Consider the following 20,853-nt stretch of genomic DNA (forward strand, 5'->3'; position numbering starts at 1 on the left):
GACGTTAAAATCACATACAGTACAAAAGGTGATGTAGTCTTTAATGGAGTGTTTACACCGGAAGACAGTTAATTATCAGTACACTGAGGTTCGGAACCACCAAGCCCTAAAGAAGGCTAAGAAGCAGTTATTGCACTTTCTGACACAATATTCTTCATTTTTACCTTCAAGCGTTTTTTCTGTGGAAAGTGTCCATTATTAATAATAATTCTATAATTTGAGGTACAACCAGTATACACTGCATAATATGGCTATATACTGCATTCATGCAAAGTCATTTATGGCTTTTACTTTATGTACATGCTGTTCATTGCAGACAGCTGTGCGTATTGCAATCACTTGTATTAAAGCTTATTCATTTTCTCACTATTGTACAACAGTTTTGCATGTGGAGGTGTCATAACTACGGTAATTCATTATCAGTATATCTGATTTTTCAGTACAGGCTAGGCTAACATGAAGCTGTTTCTTTCAAGAGTCTGCTTCTGTTTGTGTTTTCATACAAGGCATCTAGAACAGGTAGTGCGACCAAGTGTATCACAAAAAATTAAGGCCATGCTGAGGCAAAAAGTCTTGGTGTTTGAGCTGATAACAGAAAGTAACTGCGAGATGCTAGTGAGCATTGTACTTTTATAAAAATAAAGACAAAAATCCAAATAATTGTGAAAACTATGGATATTGTCAATCTCACAATAGAACTATTACATCACATAGTTATATAAGCATGTAACACTTGAGGTAAGAGCCCAACTAAACTCTCTAGACTGCTTTCATGCTTTGTGCTCATCTTTTCAACAGACTTAACAACTGAAACATAATGCATAGAATCTATTGTATTTATATGGAGAAGTTGTGTGTACTCCACCAGGGAGGTTCAGAAACAGTACTCCTTGCCAGTGGAGAGAATTACTGAAAAATAAACTTATTTGTACGTCTTTCTAGCTGTGCTGGTTTAATTCTTTGTCTTATTGCATAATAGTGGCACATTTTCTACTGTTTCAAGACCTGTTTGTTACCACAGTTTGATCCTGACTAGAATCTTGAATAAGCAAAGTCCTGGGATCATGCTCTCCTGCCGGATGTTTCAGTGGACGGTCTGGTCTTCTAGCCCTGGTCAGTTTGATAGAAACCTAACTTGGCCACAGTCATCTCTCTGCGTAGGCGCATCACCTCCCAGAACATCTGCTCCGCTGGGAGAGGGCAAACCGATAACAACAAAGCATACATGTCAGTTCCTGTATTAAACCCTTGGTGGCAAAACAAGACGCAAAGGAAGCAAAACAAAGAAAAATTACATAATATTTCAACATGTTGGCGTTAACTTACCATTGTGTCTTACCAGGCCCTGCTGGATGTAGCGGATATAAGTAAAAAAATTGCAAACAGCCGTGATCTAGAAAGGCAAAGTAAGAACAAGGTCACATGTAGCAACATTTAACAGTAGTAACAGCAGTGTATCTAATTAACGTTACAGATATGAAGTGATAGTTACCCGTGCTCGGCTGGAAGGAGAGATGTAATAGTAGCTCCCCTTGTCGCCAAGTTTAATACGATGTCGGCAGAGGCGCGACATGCCGCTTAATGCACATTTTCTACAGAGAAAGCTCAGCTGTCAGACAACTACAGCTACAAGACGTGGACAGACACTATTGTTTTTTTATCACAGCAAGACACTGAACAAGAGTTATACCCCATCAGGTATTAAAATCAAGGAGACCTAGCTTTGAATAAAGACTACACAAGAAAGAACACACAACATAATAGTGCACGAGAGAGAAATTAGTTAGTCACTGGAAGAGGAAAAGGTTCAAGGTTTCATTAATATACACGCAGACGCATGCAAAACCCCATCTGAATTTACAGATTTGTTTTACTCGATAGGCAGACTTCATTTCATGCTACAGTAATTTGTGTTAGTGAAAGCATGAACGATTGGTTCCTGAGAGGACTTACGTCTCTATTGCTGCCCTAAAGCCACTGGAAAAAAAAGATTTTAAAATCAGACAGTGATTAGAAATGCGCCCAATGATTAAACCCCTCTCAGATACGTGGTAAGACTGAAAAACCATCAGCTATGACCATTAATCATCAGGGAAGACTTCAAAATCAAAGAGTGGATTTTTGGTGTTGACTTAGCTGTGGTTAAACAGTGAATGGTGAAAGAGAGGACAGGACTGATAGTTGATATGCGGACGTGATAACTCACTTAGGGCCTCCACACTCTATAGCTGAAGCTTTAACCATCGGTAATGCTGACATGGCCACCGGCTCGATAGTCAGAGAGTTGTTTTCCACTGCACTCTGCACCATCTGCGACAGCTGTGGAGAAGAAGAATCAATAACATAACTTTAAACACTGTAATTTAACAAATGCAGTGGGGTGGGGTTGACCAGTAAGCAGTAAGATTCTGACCTCAGATCTCGTGAAGGAGAGGCAGGGTCCAATGTCTTCTCTGTAGATGCGACTCAGGAAGGCAGAGGAGTGGTCTAGACTTGGGTTTTCCCTCCACATCAAAAACTCTGCATACAGAACGTTGTCCAGCTACAAAGACAAAACAAGCCACTCATTTATTAAAATGCCTGTCTAATGTGTCAGTTACATGCAGTTACAGCCCCTTTATAATAATGATAGGGAAAGATTAGTTTTATTAGTTCTTAGCTTGAGAGATGGATTTTAACAACCTTTAACAGATTGTAAGAGGAACTCCCAGCACCCTTCCAAATGATCATTAAATCTCCGGTATTGAACGATAATCGACATTAAGGAAATAAATCAGAAAACATTACTTTAAAAGATAAAAGTTCAGTTGTGGAACAAGAATTCAAGGCTACAGTCATGCTAGCAGCTCTGCAAGGCTGTACTTGCTAAAGCTTAATGTTGCTCAGCATGCTAAGTGATGATAATCATAACCTGATGTAACGTTTACCACATTCACTCTTCTAGCATGCTGGAATGCTTATAAGCAACAAGCTGATGGGAATGTCATTAGTTCAGTTAGAAGTGTTTGACAAATGAATTTTTTTGCCCTAATAATGATGCTAAAGAGGAGAAATTAAGGGATCGAAGTTTCTACAATTCATCCTGAGGGGGACATGAATGTCTGCGCCAAATGTCATGTCATGTCATGTCATGTCAACACCATGTAGGAGATGTAGAGATATTTCACAGAATAAGTGGAATAAGTGGAGCTAGAGAAAAAGTCAGCAAAACCACTACGATTCACTCTCTGGGCAGGGCTTTAGGAGCACAGTGAAAAATATTCAAGTAACACAGAGTTTAACAAACTATTTATTATATACATATTTATACTCCTCTGTGTTCAACTATGGTGTGAAACCATTAGTGGACTATGGAAGTGAAGACCCTTGTATCTGTACACACAGCATCGGCCTTACAAATTTGTCAAAGCGTTTTAAAATATTGAAAAAGATGTTTTGAAAAAACAGCTTTTAAAACACAGATCACTCATCACAAAAAAACTTTACTGGGATTGGTGCTTGTGTGGTTTTTGAACCAGGGACAGATTCACGATACACCAGCAGCACCCACACAACACACGACACACCTAATGTAAAAAAAGACTACTGAACAGTATGACAATAACTTTAGTAAAACAGAACAAGGGAAACATGTTGCTCTCAGGAGAAGGCTAGGAGCACATACTGGCATATATCTGCAGTGGAAATCTGCATCTTTCCACTGCAGAGGCCCTTTCCACAACATGGAGGAGAAATTAGTTTAATGAGTGTATTAGTATTTATATTATTATAATATTAGATAAAAAGTTCTCAAGTTCTAAAAAGTACTAAATACTGTTAGTATGTTAATGTGTTAATGCTACTATCTCTTCAATAATCAGAACCATTCATGCAGAATAAGTTCAACATTTGAAAGTTTACTGTAGCATGTCAAACTTTTTTTATGTCCCGCCCCATCCAGACTGTGATTGGTTAGTTCACGAAAAGTGAAATTGATGAGTACATCGATTTTATGAAAACATGTTTCAACAAAAGGCACCCGATATAGCTAAATATGGTAGGTTGTAGTTACTCGCACATTGAGCTCGTAAATCATTTTTCCAGTTCACGCGTATCGATTTTTAGGGGCATATGCAAGCAAAATGTTTGCATTGTAGAGCCCTGCTGGGCCCCATCTGCACCATCTGATATCTCCCCCAAAATTTCATAGATTCTGCGATAGCTGTTATTATTATATATATTATAGATATTTCAGTCTGGACCAAGTGCAAAGAGAAGACTCTGCCCCAGCTGTTAATAGCTCAGCTGCTTAAAAAGCACAACCAGCACAAGTGTTTCATCCGACTCCTGCTGTAAACATAATTATAAAGGAAAAGTAATAACGTCTCTGAACGTTTCTGAAAGCAGCTAAATCTGAAAGACTTATCAGGCCTAGTCGAAGGAATGCAGTTACCTGTCTGCTGTCAGCGCCTAGCCCCTCTCCCCGCTCCTGCCAGTAAGGTTCAAAGGTCACACTGACAGACTGGCCAGGGACCAGGCAGAGTATCAGAGAGAGGAGAGCAGGAACAGCAGGCTGAGAGCGGAAGAGACGGCACAAACAGAGAGGAAGAACAACACATCAGGGGGAGGTTAGTACTGAGAGAGAAGAGGAAGCTAAAAGATGCGAGTGACTGGAAACAGGAATGAAGGGTAGAAACAGAGAAATGCACACAGTTGCAGAAACATAATTTAAGGAGAAGCAAGGCAGGTTACCTCTTGGTCCTCTTTCACCACAGGCTGGATGGACACTGAGGAAGGTTCTTGTTTTCCATGCGGGGACGGAAAGGCGCCGCTCGTGCTCTTGTTGCGGGTGTGACCCCCGACGTGTTTGTGCACTCCCCTGGTTCCTGAACACTGCAGCTGTGGATGCAGCTGGCGGTTTGGTGAAGAAGGCGTCGATGTCAACACCAGAGTCTTGAGCGCCGTCACCTCTGCCTGCAGAACATCAATCTGGAGCCAGACACAGAAAAAGTACAGAATATGTGGGAAGGGAAAATTCAATAAGTTTGCCAAAACGCTATTTATGTCCTTTTGTTGTTGACCTCAAATATATCTTTGAAAAAGTACCTAGAATAGCAGCCCATTTTAAAGACAAATCAAAAGTGCAATTCAAAAATAGTCTCGGTGCTATGAATTTTAATGGGACAAAGGGTTAAGCAGCATCACCTAAAGTTTTAAGTGGAATACAGAAACACAGAGAAACAACTTCACACACCTTTCCCTGAGCCTCCTTCAGTTGTTTCTCCGCTGCTGCTTGTTTAACGTTCGCTTCATGCACCATCTTGTGAGCTTCCTGTTGGGATGACGATTGAAACATTAACACACGGTTAAAACACTCCGAGTCAAAATCTAAACTGTGGGATCCAAAGTTGTTCTTGATTATTCACTAATGGTGAATGGTAAATCTGTTAAGGTTAAAGCAATTAATACATTCTTTATGGACACTTGGGGCAGCAAAGCAAGCAGGAAACGCAACATCAACAATATCACAAAGATGTTATGGTGAATGCGTTTACCCATTTACACATCCAGCAGACACGGAGCAACATTAGCACTCAGTTTAATTAGTCTCAGCAAATTACTGCAGGAAAAATCCAGCTCTTAAGCTGCTAAATTCTCCAGCTAGTCAATGCCTGTCTGTTTGATACAGGTAACACAGATCTGAACTGCTACAACTGGAAACAAGGTTGTCAAGAACAGAGTTTATGTGCCAAATAGAGCTAATTAATCATTTAGTTAACTGGCAATTATAGTCTGTAAAAATTTGCATAATTTAATCATTGAAGTCATATTTGTTTTCCAAACTAATTCACTAAATGTAAATGCTCCATATTTGTATAGCGCCTTTCTAGTCTTTTCGACCACTCAAAGCGCTTCTACACTACATCTGCATTCACAGTCACACACTGAGCCTAAGTGCTTAAACCGAAACTAACATTCACACACATTCATACACTGGCAGAACAATTCGGGGTTCAGTATCTTGCCCAAGGACACTTCGACACGCAACCAGGGGGAGCTGGGGATTGAACCTCCTGAGCCACAGCCACCCTAATTCAGTCATTTATTCACTTCCTACCAGACAGTCTGAACATCTTCATCATCCTTAATGTTCCAGTAATGTGGTTCAAGAGGCACTGTTTTGTGGAATTCAAACTTACATATTGTCAGTCTTTTATTTTTTTACTTTGCATCCATGTATACCTGAGTATAATCGGTAAAGGAGTGTTTGTATATGTAAATGTCTTTGGGTACATGTATCTTTTATAATTGTATTTTTCATGCAATGCAAATTGCAACAAAAAAAAGAAAGTAAAAATAAGTCAGTTGTTGTTCATGGTTTTCTGGTTCTAGCTTCTCCAAAGTAGTTTCCCCCCCCTCAATTTTATGTCATTAAAAATTGACCTAAATGTTTTGTCTAGTGAACCCTTATCCCAAAATATCTAGTTTTTCCCGACAGCAAAAAAGATGAAATATTACAGAGTTAAACGTGCAGTAAAGGTTTTAACTGCAATGCAGTCTTGTAGTGCATCACAGCATTTGAGATCAGTGTTCCACCACCTCCTAGTAAACCTGTGTCTTCAGCCTCTACGCGTCGCTGTATCACCTCCTCTTCAGCTGGAGAGTTTACTTTGATGTTCTTGGGCTTTCAGTTTTATGCCAAGATTGGTCTGGTTTCTCCATCTTCCCCAGATAACATTCTCTCTGCATTCTATTCTACAAGTGCTGAAATCCTAGACTCTATTGCCCCTCATCGGTTTAAGTCTATTAAACCTAAAGTGGACCCCTGGCTAAACAACAACACAAGGGCCCTTAAGCAACGCTGCAGACAACCTGAACGAAGGTGGAAGAAAGACAAGTTACAAGTTTCTTTGGGTTTATTAAGGGACAGTCTTGTAGAGTATCAGAAGGCTGTAAAGGTGGCGAAGATGAACTCTCTCTTATCTGCCATAGCCAACAGCTGCCATGAACTATAAATCCATGCGCCTCTGCTTTGACAGAGGTTTCAACCAGTATGCGTGAGAAGTTTCTCTGTTATTTTATTGATAAAGTAGCATCAGTCAGGCAAAACGTCAGTGTTGATTTTTTGTGTGTTTGTACCTGCTGATCCCGTGCATTCTGCTGTGTTTGAGGAATTTAAGCCTGTTTTTCTGTCACTGCTCACTGAGGTCGTACACCACATGAAACCTACCAACTGTGTAGGTTTCCCGATAGGATGGTGAAGAAGGTTTTTAGCACCATTGGGTCGAGTCTACAGTACTTACTTTTTTTTAACTCTTGTCTCAGTTCTGGCTCTGTCCCAGAAGCTTTTAAACATGCTGTGGTTAGGCCCCTACTTAAAAAGCCTAATCTTGACCCCAATGTGTTGTCCAATTTTAGACCAGTCTCACATCTGCCCTTTCTTTCAAAGGTGTTGGAAAAAGTTGTTTTTAAACAGTTACAAGTCTTTCTACAACAGAGCTCAGTGAAAAATTTCAATCTGGTTTTAGATCACGTCACAGCAGCTTTTGATACAGTGGACCATGCAGTCCTTCTTGCCCGCCTTGAGCATTTTGTAGGCATTCAAGGCTCCGCACTTAAATGGTTCAGCTCCTATTTGACAATTGACTATTCTCCTCATCATCTGCTCCTCTCTATTGCGTGGTGCCCCAGGGTTCAATTCTTGGCCCCATCCTGTTCTCTTTATATATGTTGCTGTTAGGGGCTATAATAGACAAGCACAACCTGTCATTTCATTGTTATGCAGATGACCTGCAAATCTATCTGCCTATGAAACCTAATGACAGTGTTGCACTAAACTGCCTGCTTAATGTCATTAATGATATTAAGTTGTGGCTCTCTCGGAACTTTCTTAATCTGAATGAAGATTAAAAAACTGAGTGTATTATCTTCAGTACTAAATGTATGTCAAACAATCCAGCTTTAAGTCTGGGAGTTTTGACTTCATGCACCAAGCAAACTGTCAAAAATTTGGGTGTGACATTCGATTGCAGCATGAAATTTGAAGAGCAAATTAGCAATGTTGTCAGAACGAGCTTCTTTTTCTTAATAAGCACGATCTAGAAAAGGCTATCCATGCCTTTATTAGTTCAACACTAGATTATTGCAACGCTCTTTATGTTGGTCTAAGTCAAACATCCACCTCGCGTCTTCAACCTGTGCAAAGTGCTGCTGCTCGCTTTTTAACAAATACATATAGAAGTGCACACATTTTAAAATCGATTTCAAGATTTTATTGCTTGTTTTCAAAGCTTTAAATGGCCTAGCCCCAGAGTATTTGTCCGAGCTTTTAACTTAACAAAATCGTCTGTTGCAGTCTTCGGATCAACGGGCTTTAGAAGTCCCCAAGTCGAGGTACAAACAGTGGGGCGATCGAGCCTTTGCTCTTGCTGCCCAAAACTCTGGAACAAGCTCCCCCCTGACATTCACACTATAAGGGACGTTGTTCATTTTAAATCAAAACTTAAAACTTATTTATTTAGAATGGCTTTCAATACGCAGTAGTGGTGCAACAACTTCCCTCTTCTTCTGATGTTTTTAGGTAACCTTATCTGGCTTACTATTTTCTAGGCTTCGTGTTTTTTTCTTGTCTTTTATTGAATGCTGTGTTGTTTATTCTTGGTTGATGTAAAGCACTTTGGACACCTGTTGGTTGCTGTAAAGTGCTATATAAATAAATGTTGATTGATTGATTGAGCATCAAGTCACTTCCCTCATCATCAGTGTCTAAGGCATGTGTCAAAATGAGCGCACTCAGTGGAGGGCAGTGCTTATTATTGCTTACCTCAAACAGACTGGCCGTCAGCTCTTCTAACTCTTGCTCCAGCTGATTCCTGACCTGCGACAGGCGTTCGCACTCCTTGTCTTTTAGTTTCAGTTCCTGAGATGTGTAAGAGAAAAGGCCACAACCACATTTAACAAGGAAAGACATTTGCTTTGTCAACTCTTTTTTTTCCCAGTTCACAGAATGCTTTGTGTGTCAGCATAAAGTAGGTTACAACACCCTCTTTGCAGCATCCAGCTGTTCCCTGAGGATCTCAGAGCCCTTTTCTCTGATTTCTTTTTCTTTGATCTCCAGCGAAGAGCTACGAAGCCGGGAGAGGTCGCCATGGTCTCTGCCTGAGGTGTGCGCAGCCTGGTCTCCTCCCTCCACTCTGGACTCTATCTCTGGATCCAGATCTACCAACCTTCACACAAGCAGACATATAATCAGTATGGTTAGTGTGGGGAGATATAGATTTCATGTCTGGGTTGCTGTAACGAGAGATTACGACCAAGTGGCAACCTGGAAAATGAAGCAAACACAGTTAAGTTCCAAAAACTGCAGTTCATCAAATTGGCCACTTGAGGCTGGCTCCAAAAGCTAATCAATCCCATAGACCCCCAATGTTAAAACGGCCAATTTTACAGCAGAAATAAACACGTTTACAGCCTGGTACAAAAAACTATTTTAGTCTCTATAGCTATAGAATTTTTATATAACCTATCGGTTTAAATTATTTAAGGCTTAAAGTTATGCATAATTAAGGGGAAAGCATGACAGGTAGGTGCCCTCACAGGTTTCATTTGGCCCGCCTCAGCTCCACGGGTGCTCCATTGCCTTGCCCATTTTGGATTAGCCGGGGAGGCAAGTCAAGTAGTGCCAAGATGGCGACAGGCGAAACCGCCCACAACTAGAGACTACGTCCGTGTTTTATCCAGTCCATGATTAGGAAATACGGTTGATTTAATGATATTGACTGACTCTTCACATTTTGCCTGCCCTGTCCTATATGCTGCATGTTGTACGTCGCTGTGTGTATGTTTTAATTGTTACTGGAAAAGGGCTGCAGATATAAGTTAGCTTTTAAAATAACTCCCGTATGTTTAATATTGTAACGTTACATCGTCCCTTACAAATGAAACCATTTTAGTTTGACAGTGTTTCATGTTGAGGATTCACAAATGGATACACGGCAAGTGAACCTAATGAGGAGCATGAAACCAGAGTCATCATTTTCATGTAGGACTGGGGTATATTATGGGTAACTAAACTGCTAAGATCATCATAAAAACTCAAAACTATATACATTCAGTTTTTTGTTTTTTTAGGTAACGTTAAGGCTTGTTAAACCGAATACATCCTAACTATTAACACCATTATGGTTATATTGTTCAGTTTTTGTTTATACTAATAACAAGTACAGTGTAAACCACAGTGTGTTGTACTTTTAAATGCTTTTATTATTTTATACGTAAAAACAGAAACTGATGTATCTCTTACAATTCATTAGCACAGATCATATCATTATATGGTCTAGAAGGGTTTATTCCTGGGTCGCTGAGACACCATTATTTGTAGCTAGCTAGACCAAATAAACTGGGTGTATATTTACTATATGTGGATAATTTTGATCTTTAAATACATGATTTAAATGTTCAAAATATTAGGGTATAGCCTAAGTTACAACATAACACTGATATTTCAATATGGTGTTCTTTAAAATGTTTCCCACCAAAGTTTTCTAACAATATTTGCTTATCGTCGATTTATACAACAGAATTGTGTCTGACAACATCAAATATTTCCTCTTTTCCAGCTTTTATGATGTAAAACTATACATTTTCTCATTAAGTTACAGCTAGTGAGGGAAATGACTTGATTTACAGACCTGTGAGCTGACCCCGGACCACAGTTTTAGACACTTAACGTTACTGCATTAGCATTCGCATTTCATTTCGTTTCCCCACAAAGCTGTAACGTTAAAATTCATGCTCAAATCACCCAAGTTTACGAACTTAAGTTACAGACCGGGACGTTTAGCTAGCTAAGTTAATCGTCGTAAGTTGCAACTTTTTAATACGGAGGGAATCCGCATCCGCCCTTACCCTGTCAGTGTCCAGCAGCAGATAAACCTCCCACCCTGTCTGTCAGCTTCTCCCCTCCAGTGTCCTTCAGTAGTACTAGTAGTAGTAGTTGTTGTTGTTGTTAAATTAACAAATAAGTGAGCTAACGTTAGCTAGTTGCAGTTAAACTAATCTCAGCCGTTTGAAATCACAGCGGAGGAATGCGGACGCTGACGTAGACAACTGAACAAACCGACAACAACAACAACGGCAGCAGTCCGGAACGGTAACGTTAAAGTGTAACGACGATTTAGTGTGGTACACTTTTCCAGCTTTGTCCTGCACTGTTTTTCTTCCTTCGCATCCCTTGTTCTTTTATCCAGCAAGAGGGAAAAAACGAGTGTCTCCGCTCTGCCTCTTTCTTTCTCTCCAGTCACATGACAGCTCATCCACTCGCTCTAACCGTCCTGAAACATCCCGTCCGGAGCCCGCAGCCTCAGCACACCGCCACATTCATCCAGTCAGCATTAGTGTAGTCACACTCACAGAGTCATCTTTTTATTTCACCTGGCATGGTTAGCTGTTTGTTGGCTGTTTATCTATACGTGGGTGTAAGTGAGGCCAGACAGTCAGGCCTATACCAATGAAAACTTCAAGCACACACATTATTCACTAATAAAGCCATTTTAAAATGAGTACCATCATGGCCAGATTGTCCTACTAAGGGGCCCAAATGATGAGCTGGCCCTCTGTTAAGCAGTGGTGGAATAAGCAGGCCTATTCAGGAATATTTCTGCAGTCACCAGGCGGTATAAGGGGGGAAATCATTTATGATTTGATAATATAGGCTATACTTTTCACCTATTTGTTTTTCAGAGAAAAATCAACAGACAAGTGAGATTACAAATTTGTGGGATCTGTACTGAACTATGGTAGTCTGCACAAGACATCCTCCTCCATTTTCCACCAACCTGAGTTGATTGTAAGTCGATTAATGTGAAATGTATAGCCAAAGACTGCACAAAGACAACACAAAGTTAAAAGTAAGCTACTCATTGAAACAACTAGTTTCTTTCACTCTCAACAAGAGTAGTAAAAATGCAAACTTGGCCAAAGCTAGTAAAAATTATCAAAAAGCCTACCATAAAGCCATCCCATCTATCAAAGTGGTAAATCCTGCAATTACAAGTCAGTCAAAATCTAAAAAAAATATCAGCAAAATGTACTTAAAGTATTAATTATGCAGAAAGTGCTCCCTGTCAGTGTTTTACTGTAATGTGTGATGTTTTAAGAGTAATCGCTGCTGCAGATGTTCATTGTGTTGATTTTATTATTATTGATTGATTATTTTTATCCACTTTATATGCAGTTGGGTAGTTTAATCTACAACAGTGCATCATATTCTATAAGATCATCACGACTGAGAGTAATAGTCAACTTTTCATGAGCTCAGAAAAACAGCCCTGTTTTCAGGTTTGTTTTCTAGCTAATCCAAGGGGTCATTTAGCTCAAGAAGTAGGAGATTTATCTCAACCCATATAAAAGCATTGGTAATCCTGCAGAGTATTCACTGTCAATTAAATACTTCATATAGTTTGCATTCGTTGTACCTTTCCAAACGCATTCCATGATAACGCATGTCTTTAGAGACAGTTTACTATACATCAGACCTTTTTAACTGTAGTGCAGTTATTCATGAAATAAAAAATAAATAAAGCACTTTGATTATTGTTAAAGTGAATTTACCAATAATCAAATAGTGAACAAATATAAGCAGATTTATCTATTTCCCATGAAACAAAACAATAAATTGGTTGATTATCCCAGATAATATTGGCCTCCTACCAATTAGTAAAAAGAAACTGCAGTGCAGAAATGCCACATACGTTCTTAAAAACAGTGCCCCCATTACATAGTTTGTTGGTTAAAGAGTACTGACAACATTATTATTATTATACTTATCACACAGGGTTTACATGCAAACTCTCATACCAAAGTAGTTCACCCCCCTCGTATTCTACAAATAAGAAATCTGCCATAATAAAGCACACCAGTGCACGGGACCTTTGTGGCACTTCTTCCCCCATCTCCCTCTCTTCCCTCATTTCCTGTCAGCTCTCTACTGTCTGTACTCTCATATATTAGAAAGTTAAAATCAAAACAAGTCCTGAGCTGACCCTGCAGTAGGCACCACAGACTGAAAGCACGCCTGACTGTGTGCTCTGTGAACATGCTGCTGGTATAAGCCAACGTTCCTCTGTTTTGGACTCTCTTTACTATATTTGTCCAATGGCTGTTCTAGGGAATAAAACTTTTGTTTGCTAGTTTACATGTGTAGTCATCTGGCTTGACAATTAGGCTACTACTTTAATGTGAAGGTCACAGATTGAAAACATGAGCAATCCTAAAGGGAACATTCGTCCGTTCAGTGGGTTGAAGTTGTGACAGAGCAGCGCAGGAGTGACTCACAGGTCTTGTTACCTTTTCACGATTTCAACAGATTATTTAAAAGTGGAGTTTAAGTGAACATTGTGTCCAACAGAACCACATCTGTAGTAGATTTTTGTTAGATCAGTGTGAAAATTAACTGATTGCTGTCTCCTATGTAGGTGCAGTGGTACCAATATCATGGAGAGTAAAGTGTTTAACCAATTAAAACCATCATCTTTACCTCATACAGGTAAGATCAAACTCATCTTTCTCTCATCCCAGGGCTTTAGGTTTTACTTCACTTACCGTCCAACAACACAGCCTTCCTCCTCAGCTTTCCTGCTGGACTTGTGTCTGGCAACTGGCCTTCTCAGGACATCCGGTGTGCCAAAGAAGACGGCAGAGGAATATACTGCTATTCCAGCTCTCCCTGTTTTGAGGACTTCATATCCTGGGCTTGCTGTTGTCGAAGATGGTGGAGAAGAGGAAATTTGGACGCTGTGAATTCCCTCAAAAGCATCCATGTCTCTCTCAGGCAGTACAGAGACTAATCAGAAACTACTAGACGTCCTCATTGAAGTTACAATCGCTTTATTAAAAGCTTTTACTGGTGTGTAATGATCCTGATGTCTGTGGGTGTCAAGCACCTAAAATGCAGAGGAGAAAGAGTTACATACTGCAACATAAAAGCACATGAAAGTTTTGCCAAACCTCACAGTCAAGGTCTTCCAGTAGTCAACGGACAAGCTGTGACCTCTACAGTGTTTAAACTGTAACTTACTCACTTCTTCCTTCTCTGAATACTGCAGAGCTAGAGGAGGTATGGCAGGTTTTCTTTGCAGGTTGTCATACTAAAGGAATTTGTTTCTTTGAGATATCCAATGCAAACAAAACCAACATTAAGTAACAGTCTCATGCAAGTATCACACACACAATAGACAGTCATCCAGGATGTCTTAAGGACACAAAAATACACAGAATATACCCACCAAAGTGTTCCTCAGTTGTTGCCACTGCATCAAAAAAGCTGCTGAAATTGTGCTTTGATAATCTCAAGAGTTCAGCAGGTTGTCTCTGCACTTCGCCCTGCTGTTGGTCTCCTGGTTAGACAGGAAGGGTTAATCACTAACACTTTCTGGCCAGTTAGAGTCCAGTTGTACACATTTCTTCCAGCAGAGGGGAGGCGCAGAGTCTCACCAGATCAAGATTTTTCCATGAACAATAGCTGACTGATGTTTCAAACGGAAAAGAATCACTTTTGCCTCTAGAAGTTTGCTGAAATCAAAACACGAGAATATGTTCAAATGTGTGTGTGTTTGTGATTCAACAGAAGAAAAGGGGAAATAAGCCTAACTGGTCGTTAAACTTTGAAGGAAATGGGTAGAAAAGTTGCTGAAATTGATTTGGTTGTATTTCCAAAATCTGAACACAACAAGCGCTCATGCCTTCAAACCAACCTATTTGTGGCAGTGTAGGCACTTCAGATTAACAGGACCCGGCCTCACAATGCAGCTTTGTTGCTGAAACAGATTAACACATCAAGTGACCGGAGGTGTAGGAGCCCCTTTTTCTCTTTTTTTTTCTTTCCTGCTTCCCTTTCTCCAACATTCTCCACGGACGCTGCCGCCACACATCTCGAACCACATCGAGTGCGATGGCCAGACGTTTTCATATTGAGTGGTAAGTATCCACAACTTCACAGCTTTGTGTGTGAGTTGGTAGAATTTACTTTTTAGAACCCTCACATATTGTATTTGCTTGTTGTAGCCCTGCAGACATCTCTTCGGATATAGTTGTGTAATTTAGATCCATAAAATAAGGAAATTTATCATTTTAACTGATCATTTAAATATGTAGAAAATGGAAAATCAGTGTCAGTAGATTTAGTATGATTTAGCCCTACTCTGTTTCTCAACATAGTAGGGGTATATAAATCCAAACACATAGAGTGTGGAGTAGGTAGAGAATATGAATGAAATAACTAACCTGGTTGTGTTTAATTTTATCATTTTAGATATGTGACCAAATTGGCAAATCCAGGTTGATAGCTGAGCTCAGACGAAGCACAGAGAACAACATCACACTGGTTTCCTTCATGTCACGCCACAGTCAGCCAGAAAGTCGGCCAGCGAGCAGCAGCAATGACAGTAACATACTCTCGCAGGGTTGCTGATGCAGGTCTGGGGACCTTCTTTCACCTGCTTCTGCGATGGAAAGGCAGCATCTATAAACTGCTCTACAGAGAGCTCATCATCTTCACTTTTCTCTACTACTTCTTCAGTATAGTTTATAGGTACTCTCTTTGAGAAAACGCCATTAGTAATATTTCATGCCCTCTAGTCTGAGCCCAGACTGACGATAGTTTGTACTGGATTTTTGAGGCTGATCCAGACAAATGTTTGAGTTTTAAAAACTACATATCATCTGATATTTATTTTTTATCTAGACAGGTCTGTTAATGATCACTTAAATTTAGTTACTGGAGATTAATATTAATCAGGACATTCTGCAATATAAGAATAAACTTATCACTGTTCTCTTCTCTGGTGGACAACTATGTAATAGAAACAGTTTCTAAATTATTTCCAATGTTTCTATGGCATTTCTGTCTAGCAATTATGCAGTTACTTAATGGCCAACTTACCGATATATCTTTGATAAGCCAATATTGTCTGATATTAGGCCAGGACCGATATAGTAATAGTAATATTATTTAACAGTATTTATTCACTCATCAAATCTAGGATGTCTTAAAGCGGGAATCTGGGGACAACAGGGTCCATAGCGTATGGAATGTAAAATTTAACATATAATAAAATGTTTTGTCCCTAAAAGTATATAAAGATAACTGTATAGTTTCAGGACAACTGTTTCCATCACGCTTTCAGTACACCAATTACTGTTGTGTACATGTATGACAAAGTTAAATTTACTTAAAGTGCATTTTTACTGGACTGAAATTTTCAAATGGGGGTCATTACACAGTTCTGTATTTATGGGTCCTTCACATGAAAAGGTTTGGTTTAGTAAGTGTGCTTTACAGTTTCTAATAATAACAAGAAAATGTTTTCATTTTAGATCCTTTTCTCGTTATAACAACAAACTGATTCTGTTATAACAAGACTGGACCCTTTTTTTCTCATGTTAACAACATATGGTTTCTTCCTAAAAACATACCAACTTGTGTTATAAAGACAAAGGTTTGCTCATTTTAATGAGATACATTTGTTTTGTTTTGTGATATAAAAAGATAAAAAGAAATGCAAGTTATGCAAGAAAAACAAAATAATTTGGTATGTTGCAATAATAAGAACATTTTATAATTACATATCTTGTTATAACATTAAAAATATCTTGTCAAAGTGAGAAACATGTTATAACAACACAGTGAGTACCATGCTGCCATTAGTCCATAGACCGTTGTGTAAATGTCACCTCCCTGTGTTTTAGTTGTTATGGACTCAATAGATGTTTCCTTCACCAGGTTTGTGTTTAATGAAGACCAGAAGAGGCTTTTTGAGAAGCTGTCACTATACTGTGACCGCTATGCCGAGCTCATCCCTGTGTCGTTTGTGCTGGGTGAGTTGAGGGCTGATTGTTTAACTACTTTAAAATTAAATCTAAACATGGGCAATAGATGTGCATACATCTCAATCTAAGACCGTGTTCCTGGAACCCATCACAGGAGGTTGGCATATCATATTAATTATTTGTTCATTGTTTGCCAGGTTTCTATGTCACCTTGGTCGTGTCCCGTTGGTGGGGCCAGTTTGAGAACGTCCCCTGGCCGGACCGATTGGCAGCTTTAGTCGGGGGTCATGTTCGTGGAGCTGATGAGACCTCCAGGCTGACCCGACGAACTCTGATGCGATACGCCAACCTCTCTGGTGTGCTCATTTACCGCTCTGTCAGCACAGCTGTTTACAAGAGGTTTCCCACCATGGAGCATCTGGTGCAGGCAGGTACGATGAAACCACCAAAAGTCACCGTTGTGTCACTGTTCGCATACAGCACACATCCAAAGCTCCAGGGTCTGTTTGCACTTTTTAAAATTCTTTATGTGATCTGTGTGAAGTGGTGCATTTGGCCCAGCGTGGCACAGGTTCAGACTCAACAAACATCTTAAAGGCTTTCTCTCTTTGTATAATTTTAGCTACTTTCATTTTCCTGCATTTGTGCCTCTCAGGTCTGATGACGTCAGAGGAGCTGAGGCACCTGGAGGACTTGCCCTCTCCTCACAACAAGTTCTGGGTCCCCTGCATGTGGTTCGTCAGCCTGGCTCTGAGGGCTCGGACTGAGGGTCGCATCAACAACGACGTGGCGCTTACAGCCATTCTCTCTGTAGGTCTTCATGTTAATCCGTCTGCATGACAAAATAACCCAAACATCTTCACTTTGTGGCAAATTTAGCTCTGAAACAGTTTTTTTTTAAATTTGGTTTTGCCTGTCCTGCTTCCCCCCCTCTGTTTAGGAGTTGAATAGTTTACGGGCAAAGTGTATGAAGCTGTACGGTTATGACTGGATCAGCCTGCCTCTTGTCTATACTCAGGTTTTGTTGATACACTATGCTATAACTGGAATATAGTTAATGCCTTAATTAATTGTCATTTTGTAATACAATGATTAGTGCAATGACAGCAAGCTAATATTAGGCTGCTCATAGGCTATAAATAATTTGATTTTGTGTTACAGTAATCATCATGTAACTGAAATGATTAACTCCGTTTGATCAAAATTAGCAGTCTGACCTTGAAAAAGAAATCTGCAAAAAAAAAAAAAGAAAGAAGAAAAAAGCAAACACTTTCTCTGTGGTATTCAGACTTGACTAATCTCTTTTAACTAGGTGGTGACAGTGGCGGTCTACAGCTTCTTCCTGGCTTGTCTGATTGGTCGTCAGTTCTTGGATCCAGCTCAGGGTTACCCAGGTCACGATCTGGATTTCTACCTGCCTGTTTTCACCCTGCTGCAGTTTTTCTTCTACGTTGGTTGGCTGAAGGTGAGGGGCAGAAGAAGTGAGTCACACTCATCAGTGTTTTATTTATTTATCCATTTCTGAGCTGTGCTGTGGTATTTCCTGTTCATGGTCTCAGGTGGCTGAGCAACTCATCAATCCTTTTGGTGAAGATGATGACGACTTTGAGACCAACTGGCTCGTTGATCGCAATTTACAGGTTTAGATTCAAACCAAACTATTTCCCACTTTTACACTGACCGTAGGACAGAGGCTGACTTGTTCTACTTGGGGTGGTTTCTGTTGTCTCTCAGGTTTCCTTGTTGTCTGTGGATGAGATGTACGACAGCCTGCCGCTGGTTGAGAGGGATATGTACTGGAATGAGTCTGAACCTCAGCCTCCCTACACTGCTGCCAGTGCTGAACACCGCAAACCCTCCTTCATGGGCTCAGCCCTTGATATCAGGTTCAGTAATGTTTTTATTTTCTGGCATATATTTTTCTCAAAGACTCTAGCTAACCATCACATAACCCTCTATTTAAACTAGTGTTCCTAAGGAGGAGATGGAATTTCAGTCCAACCTGGAGCAAATCAAAGAACATGAGGAGGCCAACTACTCCACCCCGTTGATCGGAGGGCTGGGTCGTCTTCTCGGTGTCCAGTCCCCTAACTTTCCTCGCTCCTCTCGGGTCTCTCTGCTGCGGCGCCGCCCTGGAGCACCACTAAGTCGCTTCCCTCTTTACCTGCACCCCGAGACACCATCAACTCCCAATCAAGGCCGCCAGCCTTTAAACCAAGAGCGAGATCCAGACTATGCCTTCTCCACCATGCCCTTGTATGAGAGACCGGGTTTCTATAGCTGCCCCCAAACACCCATCCACTGTGTGCCCCCCGCGGTGCCCCGCCCTCGACCTGCCCGCCGAACTCAGAACGAGTGGGACCGCAGCTGCAGCTCCCTTGCACCTCCAATGGTGGGCTCACAGATGCTGCCTCCCGACACTCCCAATAACCTCCCACCACCGCCGTCCTCTGCTTTCCCCTGGCTGAGCGAGGATGGAGAGGTGCCGAATACCCCTGCCTTCTCCTTCCCTGACCCCCCACCTGAACTCTGCCCAATATCTAAACTAAGACCTGGACATGGCCTTCTGTCTCGCCGCCCTCCACCTCTCCGCCTTACTCTGGACCCCCTCCCCTCAGCGGACAGCCAGCCCGGACCCCTGAGTGCTCGGACGGCAGGAAGCGGAGGAGAAAGGGTGTTTTCGTTCACTCCTCCTTCTCGCGCAGCAGCAGCAAATCCCAGTAATCCCACCAGCAGCTCTAGCAGCATTAATGCAACAAGCACCAGCGGCGCTGGCACAACGGGAAATCTCTGCAACGGTACAAGTCACAGTAATTTTAGTAACCATGGGAACTTCGCCGCCAACATGAGAGCAAGCAACGGGGGCACTAACGGCGGGCTGAGCAATAACATGAATACAGTTTCCACTTCAGCGTCACAGCAGCAAGAAACCAATCAGCAAAACTCACCCAATGATTCAGGCATCTCATTGGCTGAAGGGGACCTGCTGGGAGTTTTGGTGGACGGTGGCGTGAACAAGGCAGCAGGAGGGAAGGAGCAGGACTGAGATGAGAAGCTGTGACAGACTGTTTTTGTATCATTCAAAACATTTCACACCAGCAGCCACTGATCTTTGTTAATATCTGAAGTGCATTACAGTCATCTGGAGCCATACACACAACTGAAAAGTTTTTTGGCAATCACCGAGTTAATCTTCCTAATAAGCTTTTAGAGAACAATTAACCTATTTGTAATGCAAAAAGCACCTTATGAGATTTAACCGTCAACATGTGAAGGAAAAATAAGAAACTCTTTCCAGCTTCCTCTGAAACTCAGCGACACCGAGCCAAAATGTGTATATTCTAAAATCTTCTTAGCATTGTTTCCATCAGTGTACTCTTTAATTAAAAAAGTATCATGTTATGTTTCTTTTGTCATTTTGTTTTTTTTCAATAAACATTCAAACCTGAAATGATGTTTGCGACTATTACTTTTATTATGCAACTGGACTATATGTACAACTTAAATTCACAACCACTAAATAAATAAATTATAGAAAGCAATGCGTCTCCTGAAGAAACAAGTTGAGGAAACATTTTCACAGTTTTCACCTGCTTATTCATATGATGTGTTCAGATAACATTAAATTATGAAAGTGACCAAAACTACTTGTGGTAAGTAGTGAAATTATAATAAAACAATTTAGTTTTTAATTAATTCCACTTTACTGGAATACTCTAACTAGTGTTCATTTGTCAATTGTTTTTCCTTTGCCAATTCATGTACAAATTAATTGTAAAAGATGTTTTTCTTAATAAGACAACTAAAATAAGCTCAACACAGAGAATTAGCAGCCGCCTTCATGGGCACATACTAAAACAATAGCCAGGTTTGAGGACTCCCGTTCTTTTAAATGTCCTCAATAACACAATAAAAAGGAGCAATATTGGGAACAAAAAGTACTTCAGACTATCAGAATGAGTTTTGACTAAATTTAAGCCTGAAAAAGAAAAATAAGATGCAAATTCAAAAATCAGGAGACAAATGTGGATCATGTATGAAACATGT

General features: G+C 40.5%; 2 protein-coding genes across 7 annotated transcripts; one reads left to right on the forward strand and one right to left on the reverse strand.

Annotated features, from left to right (window-relative positions):
* Positions 1–15: 15 nt before the first annotated feature.
* rab3il1 (RAB3A interacting protein (rabin3)-like 1) lies at positions 16–13,823 on the reverse strand. Of its 4 annotated transcripts, XM_038706300.1 has the most exons (12): positions 13,582–13,823; positions 9,023–9,206; positions 8,804–8,899; positions 5,234–5,311; positions 4,732–4,968; positions 4,433–4,552; positions 2,414–2,542; positions 2,207–2,319; positions 1,954–1,977; positions 1,493–1,592; positions 1,327–1,393; positions 16–1,190 (listed from the first exon to the last, which is right to left on the reverse strand). In XM_038706300.1, the coding sequence occupies exons 1-12, from the start codon at positions 13,797–13,799 to the stop codon at positions 1,105–1,107; spliced, it is 1,452 nt and encodes a 483-aa protein (XP_038562228.1). In that variant the 5' UTR covers positions 13,800–13,823; the 3' UTR covers positions 16–1,104. The 4 variants fall into 4 exon arrangements, with proteins under 4 accessions (XP_038562228.1, XP_038562230.1, XP_038562229.1 ...); XM_038706302.1 differs by lacking the exon at positions 4,433–4,552; XM_038706301.1 differs by lacking the exon at positions 1,954–1,977.
* Positions 10,701–20,233, forward strand: best1 (bestrophin 1). 3 transcript variants are annotated; one of them, XM_038706279.1, is made up of 12 exons: positions 10,701–11,131; positions 13,455–13,525; positions 14,751–14,955; positions 15,290–15,568; positions 16,760–16,854; positions 17,004–17,237; positions 17,462–17,616; positions 17,747–17,824; positions 18,119–18,271; positions 18,366–18,446; positions 18,541–18,692; positions 18,775–20,233. In XM_038706279.1, the coding sequence occupies exons 4-12, from the start codon at positions 15,417–15,419 to the stop codon at positions 19,850–19,852; spliced, it is 2,178 nt and encodes a 725-aa protein (XP_038562207.1). In that variant the 5' UTR covers positions 10,701–11,131; positions 13,455–13,525; positions 14,751–14,955; positions 15,290–15,416; the 3' UTR covers positions 19,853–20,233. The 3 variants fall into 3 exon arrangements, with proteins under 3 accessions (XP_038562207.1, XP_038562206.1, XP_038562208.1); XM_038706278.1 differs by lacking the exons at positions 10,701–11,131; positions 13,455–13,525 and having other exon boundaries at positions 14,357–14,955; XM_038706280.1 differs by lacking the exons at positions 10,701–11,131; positions 13,455–13,525; positions 17,747–17,824 and having other exon boundaries at positions 14,357–14,955.
* Positions 20,234–20,853: the final 620 nt, after the last annotated feature.

The sequence above is a fragment of the Micropterus salmoides genome, unplaced genomic scaffold, assembly GCF_014851395.1.
Source record: "Micropterus salmoides isolate LMB-PRFRI ecotype aquatic unplaced genomic scaffold, ASM1485139v1 Ms_hic_scaffold_8, whole genome shotgun sequence".
NCBI lineage: Eukaryota > Metazoa > Chordata > Actinopteri > Centrarchiformes > Centrarchidae > Micropterus > Micropterus salmoides.

Excerpts from the sequence above, each read along its gene's own strand:
- rab3il1 (XM_038706300.1), bottom strand. The coding sequence starts at position 13,799 with ATGGATGCTTTTGAGGGAATTCACAGCGTCCAAATTTCCTCTTCTCCA. Across the intron at positions 2,543-4,432 it reads TAGGCGCTGACAGCAGACAG|CTGGACAACGTTCTGTATGC; the intron begins GTAACTGCATTC and ends TTGTCTTTGTAG. Across the intron at positions 1,394-1,492 it reads CTCCTTCCAGCCGAGCACGG|ATCACGGCTGTTTGCAATTT; the intron begins GTAACTATCACT and ends TTGCCTTTCTAG.
- best1 (XM_038706279.1), top strand. The coding sequence starts at position 15,417 with ATGACAGTAACATACTCTCGCAGGGTTGCTGATGCAGGTCTGGGGACC. Across the intron at positions 18,272-18,365 it reads TCTACGTTGGTTGGCTGAAG|GTGGCTGAGCAACTCATCAA; the intron begins GTGAGGGGCAGA and ends TCATGGTCTCAG. Across the intron at positions 18,447-18,540 it reads TCGTTGATCGCAATTTACAG|GTTTCCTTGTTGTCTGTGGA; the intron begins GTTTAGATTCAA and ends GTTGTCTCTCAG.